We start from the raw sequence: 9,832 nt of genomic DNA, 5'->3' as shown, positions 1-9,832 counted from the left end.
CCATTGGCTTTTGGGATCGTGGATGCCTGAAGATGAACCTTCTTGGGAATGGTTTCACAAAAATTGGCTAGTTGTATATCTCATGACAAGCCTCTGTGATAGTCTCTGACCGGCACGCGGCCATTAAAAGTGCGGTGTGAGAAGGTTTTCCTTGGGCAACCCGAGGAATATGTTATTATCACCTTCAAGATAACATGTCAAAAAGTTTAAAGGGAAACATCTCATGTACTTGGTGAAAGGGGCTGCTTATGCGCACACGGTTCACGATTTTAAACCGGTACATGGCTGAGATACAGAGTGCAAACCCGGAACTTGCAACGTATTTGGAGAAGGCCGACGCCAAGCTATGGTCAAGGGTTTATTGTAAGGGGAACAGGTTCAACATAAAAAACAAGCAACATCGCTGAATCTATTAATTCCGCACTGAAGCGAGCAAGAGGATTTCCGATTCCGTTCCTGCTGGAGTTCATAAGGCAGAAGTTAGGAAAATGGTATTGGAAAAGGAGACAAGATGCTTTGAGTCTCCCAACTGTACATAGCCGGGGTGTGAATACTTGCTTGCTGTTCGATCAGAGATAACGGATACGATGACGGTCGAACCAATTGATGGATGGCGTTTCTTTGTCAAAGGTGGCAAAATGGACTGTGCGGTTGATTTGGAACATGTAAAGGTGTTGTGGTGTCTATGGAGTGGAGAAAATACCTTGCTCTCATGCTATAGCAGCTGGAACACATGCTGGTGTGCATATCGACACACTTGTATGTCCACTTTACTCAAAGAATCATCTGTATGCAGGATACTCAGAGAATATATATCCTATCGTGTCACAACATATTGAGGAACGAGAATGCTTTCCCTCCAAACGTAAAGCGTGGTCCGGGGAGACAGAAGAAATCAAGATGGCAATCTTGGTTGGAGCTATCTAGGATGAGGGGACACAAACCCAGGAAGAAACACAGGGCACGGAGATGCCTCAAACTGCAAGGAAACTGGCCATTACGAAACCACAATGTACATAACCAGTTGACTAGTTGTCCAGACGACCTAAATATAAGTCGTCCAGTCTTGATTACCCGTCCAGACGACTAATTTCTAAGTCGTCCAGTGTTTCGTCTACCTTCTACGAAGTCGTCCAGTGTATTAGACTACCTTCTACTATCCCTTCAAGTGTATTTTTTTTAGACGACCTTTTACGAAGTCGTCCAGTGTATTTAAGTCGTCCAGTGTTTAGACTACCTTCTACTATCCCTTCAAGTGTATTTTTTTTTTAGACGACCTTTTACGAAGCGTCCAGTGTATTTTTATTTTTAGACTACCTTATTGTAAGTCGTCCTGCTGGAAAACCTTCCAGACGACTTATTTTTAAGTCGTCCAGCTGGAAAACCTTCCAGACGACTTATTTGTAAATCGTTCAGCTGGAAAACCTTCCAGACGACTTATTTGTAAGTCGTCCAGCTGGAAAACCTTCCAGACGACTTATTTGTAAGTTAGAAAATCTATACAAGTTAGAAAATCAAATAAATCATACATGCCCACAAACATACAAATAGATTTGTGTAAACAAATAGTTCAAATATACAAATAGATTTGTGTATACAAATAGTTCAAATATACAAATAGGTTTGTGTATACAAATTGATTTGTGTATCTATAACAAGTTAAAAAATCTATACAAGTTAAAAAATCTATACAAGTTTAAAAAATCTATACAAATTGATTTGTGTATCTAATCATACATGCCCACAAACATACCACCATCCTCATTATCTTTCAGATGCTGATCAACAAGCTCCGTCCATATAGCCAAAGCCATAGTATCCCTCATAGTCTTCGCATTGGACCTAGCAAAGTCTTTAGGGCTAAAAGGGACCCAAGAGCATGACATTCAATGTACTTTGCAGCGTACACGCCACAATCACCATTTGTTGGCCGTGGGTACATCTTTGAGCAGTCTCTCATATGTGTATCGCTCCAACCCATGCATCTGGTCTCCGCACTCCACAATCAGATAAGGGACCATCTCGAGAAAAGGCTCCATTATCTCATCCCATCTTTCTGGTATGGTAGTTGAAGGTATGCTGTCCCAGACGACTATGTGCCTCTTAGGGATCGATATCCAAATAGCCACCCAATGTTTGTTGTCCAAGTTCAGTGGCGCATAGATATCATCAATGTCCTCCCCCCACTTCTTGTTTGATTGGCAAAATGAAGGCATTGATCCGTCATACAAACTCGCCGCCCCACTAGGTAGCATTTTTCCTAAACCATTGTGATCAGACGACGATGCTTTGAAGACCAGATACTGTTCTCTCCAAGACTGGGTAAAGTTGTGATCCAGGAAGCACATTCGCTCGCTCCGGAAACAATGTGGGTTCTCCTTATACCTCTGCCTCAGCACATTCATCCAAGCATCTATATGCTGCATATAAATAATACAAGTTAGAACCTTCCAGACGACTTATATATTTACAAATCTATACAAAGACAAGTTACCAGACGACTTATTTGTAAGTCTTCTGGAAGGTTTTCCAGCTGGACGACTTATTTGTAAGTCGTCCAGCTGGAAAACCTTCCAGACGACTTATATATTTACAAATCTATACAAAGACAAGTTACCAGACGACTTAAAGATAAGCAGAAGACTTACTACGTCTTCCAGCCATGCTTTGGATGTCCGGAGTTTTTGATACCACCAAGTTGGTGATGTACGTGTTTGTCCTCTTCCTTAGTGAAATAATCACTGCAAACAAAAAAGCAATCAGTTTTGGTAGACTAAATCAAGCTATTATGGGTAAAACAATCACTTACGGATCAGTTTTCAACCAATCAGCGAGCTCCTTCATCTAGGTCTGTTTAGTGTGGGAAATGGATTATACTTTCCCACTCTAAGGAGTTTCCTTCTCTCTGCCGTATAAGGAGAATATCTGCGTGGGAGCAGGTTTCTTCGTTCGTTCACTCCTTGCACGCACAGAAGCAGTGGGAGCTGTTTGGTCCAATACAACCAGGCTCGTTCTGAAGCTGGAACGCTTGGATCGGTGGAAGCGAAGCTCGGTTGTTGATCGTTGGAAGCGAAGCTCGGTTGGTCAGTGGAGGAACAATCTCTTTGGAGGTGACACCATCTGCTTTATCCTCCGGCAAGATCTTATATACCGAGATCGCCTCATCTGCTGTATCCTCCGGCAACAATCTCTGCAATAAAAGAGAACAAGTTAACCCTGGACGACTTAAATAAAAGTTGGGAGAGGATTTGGTTCCTGCTGGAGTTCAGACGACTTATTTGTAAGTCTTCTGGAAGGTTTTCCAGCTGGACGACTTATATATTTTACAAATCTATACAAAGACAAGTTACCAGACGACTTAAAGATTTGATACTAACCTCTTTGGGCAGAGGAGAAGGCTGTTTCTTTTGAGGAGAAGGCTTTTTCGTTTGAGGAGCAGGCTGTTTCGTTGAGGAGCAGGCTGTTTAGTTTGAGGAGCAGGCTGTTCGTTTGAGGAGCAGGCTGTTTAGTTTGAGGAGCAGGCTGTTTCGTTTGAGGAGTAGGCTTTGCCTTTTGAGGAGTAGGCTTTGCCTTTTGAGGAGCAGGCTGTCTGGTGGGAGGAGTAGGATGATTGGTTTGAAGTGTAGGCTGATCCTTTTGAGGAGTAGTCTGTTTGTTACTAACCCCGGTTTCTGGGGCTTGTGGGGTAGGGTGTTTTTTACTAACCCCGGTTTCTGGGGCTTGAGGGGTAGCCTGATTGGTGACACCAACCTTCTTCTCCACAGCTTCCAATCTATCGGAGATCTTCCTAATCTCCCTGATGCACTTCTTAAACCCATCTTTCATCATGTCACCTAAGCCACTTCTTAAGTCCTTGAACATGTTTTCTAACTCCTCTCTGGTCACCCAACTAGCCTCTTCTCTAGCCTCTTCTGTAGCCTCTTCTGTAGCCTCTGTAGGAGCCTCTTCTCTAGCCTCTTTAGGAGCCTCTTTAGGAGCCTCTTTACGAGCTTTCTTCCGAGGTCTCTGATTGTCTTCCTCCACCTCCTCCACAACCATCTCTTTGGCTCTTTTCGATGGAGTCACAAACTTGGGTTTTGTACCAGTGACTTCCCAGCAATCCATGGTCCACTTCCACGGTCTCCGATCATACATGACTTTAATGATGTCTCGCGGCACGTCATCAACCTCAGAGTCCCATTTTGGCCACATTTCACTAATGTCCTTCTCAACAAAGTTGATCACGCGGGTCTGCAGTAAATAGAAGAAGAATCGAGTTAGATATTTGAAACAAAATACTAAATAGACGACTTAATTATAAGTCGTCAACTAAGTCGTCCAGCTGGACGACCTTCCAGACGACTTATTATAAGTCGTCTACTAAGTCGTCCAGCTGGACGACCTTCCAGACGACTTATAATAAGTCGTCTACTAAGTCGTCCAGCTGGAAGACCTTCCAGACGACTTATAATAAGTCGTCTACTAAGTCGTCCAGCTGGAAGACCTTCCAGACGACTTATAATAAGTCGTCTACTAAGTCGTCCAGCTGGAAGACCTTCCAGACGACTTATAATAAGTCGTCTACTAAGTCGTCCAGCTGGAAGACCTTCCAGACGACTTAATTAAGTGAAGATGGAAAGGTACCTGACTCAAGATAGCAGCTTTCATGAATCTGCGGCCTCTGCTGCCGTCGTAAGCCAGAATCGGTGGAGACGGACTGTTTGCTCTGGGTAGACCAATACTAGCACCCAATCCCGGAATAGCTGTGTACGCCCAGACCTGAAGAACTTGTATAAAGCCATCCACGGTGTAACAGCCAGTAATATCTTTGTTCCACAAAGAGTCCATCAGCACCTTAAACGCGACTCTCCCCCATGGATAATTCTCAAACCTTTCTAAATCCATCACTAGCCTTGCGAGAGTAGCTCGTGTAGCGCTTGAGAACTTTTTCCCTTCAATGAATCCAGTGAAGATGGAAAGGTACGCGAGTCGCTTGCGATCTTCCCTGGACCAATCCCCGCATCTCTTCAGTGCTGCTATTATCTGATCAGTACTTGGCCCAGCTTCCCGATGAACTCCCATCATCTCCCAGAAAGAAACCATCTGTGGGGTAACTTCACATTCTGGTGTCTCAAGGTCCTCGATGTAGTCGCAGTTTAGACCAGTGATGTTTTCAAACTCTAACAGTGAAAACCTCGCAGGTTCTGGACCAACGAGACACCACATCTCGTACTTCTTCTTAATGTCCAGCTTTAAACCGAGCAAGTGGTGAACCAGCCTTGAAGCCCAACCAAATCCCTGCTCCTTGAACTTGATGAAAACTCCCAATCTCGACTCCTTGAGCTCTTCAAATTCAGCATCAGTGAGAGCTTCCCTAAGAGCAGTATGCAACTTCGTGTTATCCGTATGATACGAAATGCTATTGTGGGGTTCTGGCTCTTCCCCTAATGTGTATAACCTACGGGGGAGTTCTGGAATATCCATCCTTTTTGTCTGCAAAATAATCAAAGACAACAATAGAAGTCAGAACACAAGCTAAATCAATCACGCCTTAATTGTTACTCCAGACGACTTAGTAGACGACTTAAATATAAGTCGTCTAGAAAGTCGTCCAACTGGACGACTTAGTTGACGACTTATATTTAAGTCGTCTGGAAAGTCTTCCAAATGGACGTACTAAGTCGTCCAGGTTGAAGACTTTCCAGACGACTTACTTACAAGTCTTCCAGTAGAAAAATTTCAAGCGGACCTGATTAGTCGCAGAAGGAGTTCGAGTACTCGTCATTGTGGTTATAGATCTGAAAAAATAAACGTGAAACGGTGAGAATGAGTAAATTGAAAGAGACAACGTTTTATGTTCATCTTTTCCACGAGTTTGATGACTTACCGGCGTTAGGGTTTACAGAGAAACGGCGCTACGGTTTACAGAGAAGAAGCGGCGGCGCTAGGGTTTAGAAGAAGCGGCGGCGCTAGGGTTTAGAAGAAACGGCGGTGCTAGCTAGTGTTTAGAGTAAGCGGCGGTGAGAACGTTGGTGAGCACGGTGGCGAGGGCGACGGTTTGTTCGGAAATAGTGGAAGCGGGGGCGCTAGGGTTTAGAGGAATCGGCGGCGCTAGTGTTAGAATAAGCTGCGGCGACAACGGTGAGAATGAAGTGAGATAGATAGCCGACGTTGAGAACGATGGTTGTTCGGAAATAGTGGGAATTCGAATCGCCTTTGATATCGCCGGTGAGAGAGAACTGTTAGGGTTTCTGTTCGCGGAAAATGAAAAAAAAAAAAAAATCACCTTATATATTGGGTAAATAATCCGGTTAGCTTTAAAAGTACATTGGTAAACTTTAAGGTTTGGTCCGGTTTAGACGACTTATTCTGGCTGATAATGTACATCAGACGACCTAATATTTAGTCGTCTGGGAACAGAAGACTAAATATTAAGTCGTCCAATACCCTAAAATGAACCCCTAAACTAAAATGACTAAATTAACTTACTAACCACGTTATAAAATCAAATTATACTTCAATAGTGTTTACTATACACAGAAATGAACACGCCTAGGTAATTTTAAAAATTTTCAAAAACGGTTTTAATGCTTTCCAAAATCTAACCCTAAGAACACATACAATACTACAACATATGTTGATGAAACATAAACTAAAGAATATCATGACTCACTACTTTCACTCATCTGGGCTGAAAACAATTGAAATTTGTTATATATTAATTTATATCTCTTAAGACATATGTTAATTACATAATTCCAATTTTTCACTTATCAAAATATTTTTTTACAAAATTTTTAAATTATGTTTAAGAATAACTGTCCAGACGACTTAACTTAAAGTCGTCTGGACGACTTATTTTCAAGTCGTCTGTAAACAGACGACTTGCGAGGGGTAGAAACGTAAAAAAAAATCCGTTTTTTTTGTTTGTTCACAAGGAGATAGTTGTAATTTCAATAGCCTTTTAGGTTACTTTTGCCTTTGACCCAAGTTGGGGTACTCTTTTGGGTTTGACTCCAAGTTTTGAGTCACAATTGGTAATTCTCCCAAATATTTATTACCTCACTGAAAAGGAAAACAAGACTACTTAACATGATGTAACAAGAATTGTCAGGAGTTTTTATCCCACATGAGTTCAGTTTCCTACTCTGTTTTGTAACCTTTTTTTTTTTAATTATGTTTTGTAACCTTTTGCTCTAAAGATAGGAATCCATCCTCTCCTAAACATGAATTTACATTGGTATTTAGTTAACGTGACTGTGTAATCATCAGTTTCATGCCCTTCCTCCACAATATGAATTTTCTTTTTTTTGCAAATACCACAATATGAATTTTCACTTCAACACCGCTCGGTGATCCCAAATTTTGGATCGTAACATGGTCCATCTCTGGAACTATAGAATCTCCAACTTTTTGGTTTGGTACAAGCAAATGACCACTAAACGAAAATCACAGTCGGTTAGATTATTATTTATGAACCACAGACCATATGGAGTTAAACCCAATTCTAGATTGATTTCTTGAGCCATATTCTAGCTAGCTAGTTATAAATATCTTTGAATTGTGAAAGATGATAATGGAATTGATTGAGAATTAAATCTTATTCACTTGTTTATATAGATTAGTTTAACTAAGCTTTAACATTTTTGTCCATTGCTATGGTTTGTATAATTTTTATTTTTATTAAATTTACTATGGTTTTGTCAAAGTTTATAATTATTTGTCTTTGTAAGAAATTACATTTATAAGTAGAAATACCATAATATACCATATACACTTTTTCTTTTTATTGTAATTGATTTCATGCTTTCTAATACAATTTCTACCCTTTTATATAAAAAGTATATTTGAATGATTTAGTGCCTCTTTTCCAAAAAAATGTTACATATGTTTAATGTAATTTGACATTTCTCACTTGCATTATTTATACATTCAATCTCTCTCATTTTCCATTTTCTTGCCAGGATATGATAATGAAACGCCTTCTTCTGGATCTTGTAATTTTTAAGTGAAGACCAGGAAAAAAAAACTATTTCCGTGTACTATCTTGTTTCAAAAGACTCTCAAAAAGCCACCAGAAGAATATTCAGATTTTAAGAGTCCCTTAATGAAATTATTGCATCAGACAAGCAATATATGTATCGATTGATTCTACTTTGAGTTTGTTAATTATATTAATTTAATTAGTACCATTGATACTGATATTCGAGAAAGCTATGAATCATATAAATAGAAAATCTCATTTTATTTGATCATTAGATAATTTATTCGGTGATAATAACCACCTTAAATGCAGAAATAGAGAAATAAACAGACCAAAGTCACTTGCTACCCTGTCCACTGCCATGCAGACTACCAAAGTAGCTTTTAGGATCACTTTCAAAGTTATCCCTTGAAATGTAAGAAGATCCATTGCTCCCCGGAGCCACAATGTAGCCTCCACCACTTCCGCCACCGCTTTTCCCTCCTCCCCCACCGCTACCACCACCGTTCCTACCTCCTCCACTGCCTCCACCACCTTTCCCTCCTCCACCACCACCGCCACCACCCTTCCCTCCACCACCGCTACCACCTTTTCCTCCCATTACTGAATTCTTGGTTAGATGACTATGAGAAATTTTAAATTTGTGTGTGAATGAAAGTGGAAAGTGTCGATGGGAGTAGGGCTGGGCATTTTATCCGTTAAATTTGATTCGATTCGTTATCCGTTGCTATTCGATTCGAAAATTCCGAATATCCGTAAGCTTTCGAAGCAAAGCAAATACTAAAATTCAATATCCGTCAAAATCGAAGCAAATCACAAATATTAAAATTTTGGGAAGCGAATATCCGATCCGATCCGTCAATATATAAATACATGTATATTTTGATTATATTTAAAGTTTTAAATGTATAAAATTATATAATTATTATTCTAATATATTATTTGATAGATTCTATTCATATTATTACTTATATAAAAGTATTACATAAAAGGAAGAGAAAATATTTACGATAATTATAATTTTTTTTTAATTTTTGTGTTATTATAATTTTAACTAAGTTTAAAAATTTACAAAATATGAAGATTCATTGCTTTTTTTAATTTTTATCTTTTATATCATGCAAAAAATATATTTTACAAAACAAATTTGTATCAAATTTTTAAGATTATTTGTATTAATCAAAACAAATGAGAGATCCGTAAGTATCCGCGAATATCCGCAAATATCTATTTATTTTCCGGATATCCGTTTTTCCGAATATCCGTATTTTTCCGAAGCAAAGCAAATCGAAAAATCAGATATCCGTAACATTCGAAGCAAATCACAAATACCTTCAAAAACCCGAATATCCGATCCGTGCCCAAGCCTAGATGGGAGTACTTAAAATAGGGAAAATTTTCAAAAGGATGGTCAAACCAGTCTTTCCCGATATACAATTAATTATAGTCGTTGCATAGTTAATTGATCCAAAGCCAATCGCCTCGTAAAAGTACCTAGTATCAACTCGTAAAGGAAGAAAACCATGTTTTTTTGCCATTTAAACGGATGGTAGCATATAAACGTCGAAAATTGTTATCGTCACTGCGCATGGGTTTTCTTTTGCCTGATCATTTTAAGTGCATATAAATTGTTTTCTTGTGTTTGTGCAATTTAAGGCATTGGTAAGGATTTTAATTTTAGTTTAAGTTTTATTAACATCAAACTGGTAATTAAAATTGTAAAAGTTTTGAGTAATAATTTAACTATTTTATTTAAAATATAAATTATACTATTATTGAAAAATTAAATATATGATTATAAAAGTAGTAAAATATAGATCTCAAATGAACAAGAAAAAAAAATTATTAATTATTCAATTTTTAAGTTTT

At 39.1% G+C, this 9,832-nt stretch overlaps 2 protein-coding genes and 1 long non-coding RNA gene across 3 annotated transcripts in view; all 3 read right to left on the bottom strand.

Moving 5' to 3' along the window:
• The window catches only part of LOC130496591 (uncharacterized), a 4,441-nt gene extending 3,162 nt beyond the window's left edge, over nt 1–1,279 (bottom strand). The window contains exon 1 of the long non-coding RNA XR_008935746.1: nt 1,119–1,279. This is a non-coding gene — a long non-coding RNA (uncharacterized LOC130496591). The remainder of the gene's footprint in view (nt 1–1,118) is intronic.
• A 1,811-nt stretch (nt 1,280–3,090) lies between these two features.
• On the bottom strand, nt 3,091–4,142 carry LOC130496588 (uncharacterized). Its single transcript, XM_056988784.1, has 2 exons — nt 3,378–4,142; nt 3,091–3,190 (listed from the first exon to the last, which is right to left on the bottom strand). The coding sequence occupies exons 1-2, from the start codon at nt 4,132–4,134 to the stop codon at nt 3,162–3,164; spliced, it is 786 nt and encodes a 261-aa protein (XP_056844764.1). The 5' UTR covers nt 4,135–4,142; the 3' UTR covers nt 3,091–3,161.
• A 3,888-nt stretch (nt 4,143–8,030) lies between these two features.
• Nucleotides 8,031–8,564, bottom strand: LOC130496589 (putative glycine-rich cell wall structural protein 1). Its single transcript, XM_056988785.1, has one exon. It carries the CDS (start codon nt 8,562–8,564, stop codon nt 8,301–8,303), a length of 264 nt encoding a protein of 87 aa, XP_056844765.1. The 3' UTR covers nt 8,031–8,300.
• Between the last annotated feature and the right edge of the window lie 1,268 nt (nt 8,565–9,832).

This window comes from Raphanus sativus, chromosome 6, assembly GCF_000801105.2.
Source record: "Raphanus sativus cultivar WK10039 chromosome 6, ASM80110v3, whole genome shotgun sequence".
NCBI lineage: Eukaryota > Viridiplantae > Streptophyta > Magnoliopsida > Brassicales > Brassicaceae > Raphanus > Raphanus sativus.
Note: the sequence above shows the minus strand (reverse complement) of the source record. Positions and strands in the feature narration are given on the sequence as shown.

Coding starts and splice junctions, on each gene's coding strand:
- LOC130496588 (XM_056988784.1), bottom strand. CDS start 4,134: ATGTATGATCGGAGACCGTGGAAGTGGACCATGGATTGCTGGGAAGTC. Junction 3,191..3,377: donor CTTCTCCTCTGCCCAAAGAG/GTTAGTATCAAA, acceptor CTTTTATTGCAG/AGATTGTTGCCGGAGGATAC.
- LOC130496589 (XM_056988785.1), bottom strand. CDS start 8,564: ATGGGAGGAAAAGGTGGTAGCGGTGGTGGAGGGAAGGGTGGTGGCGGT.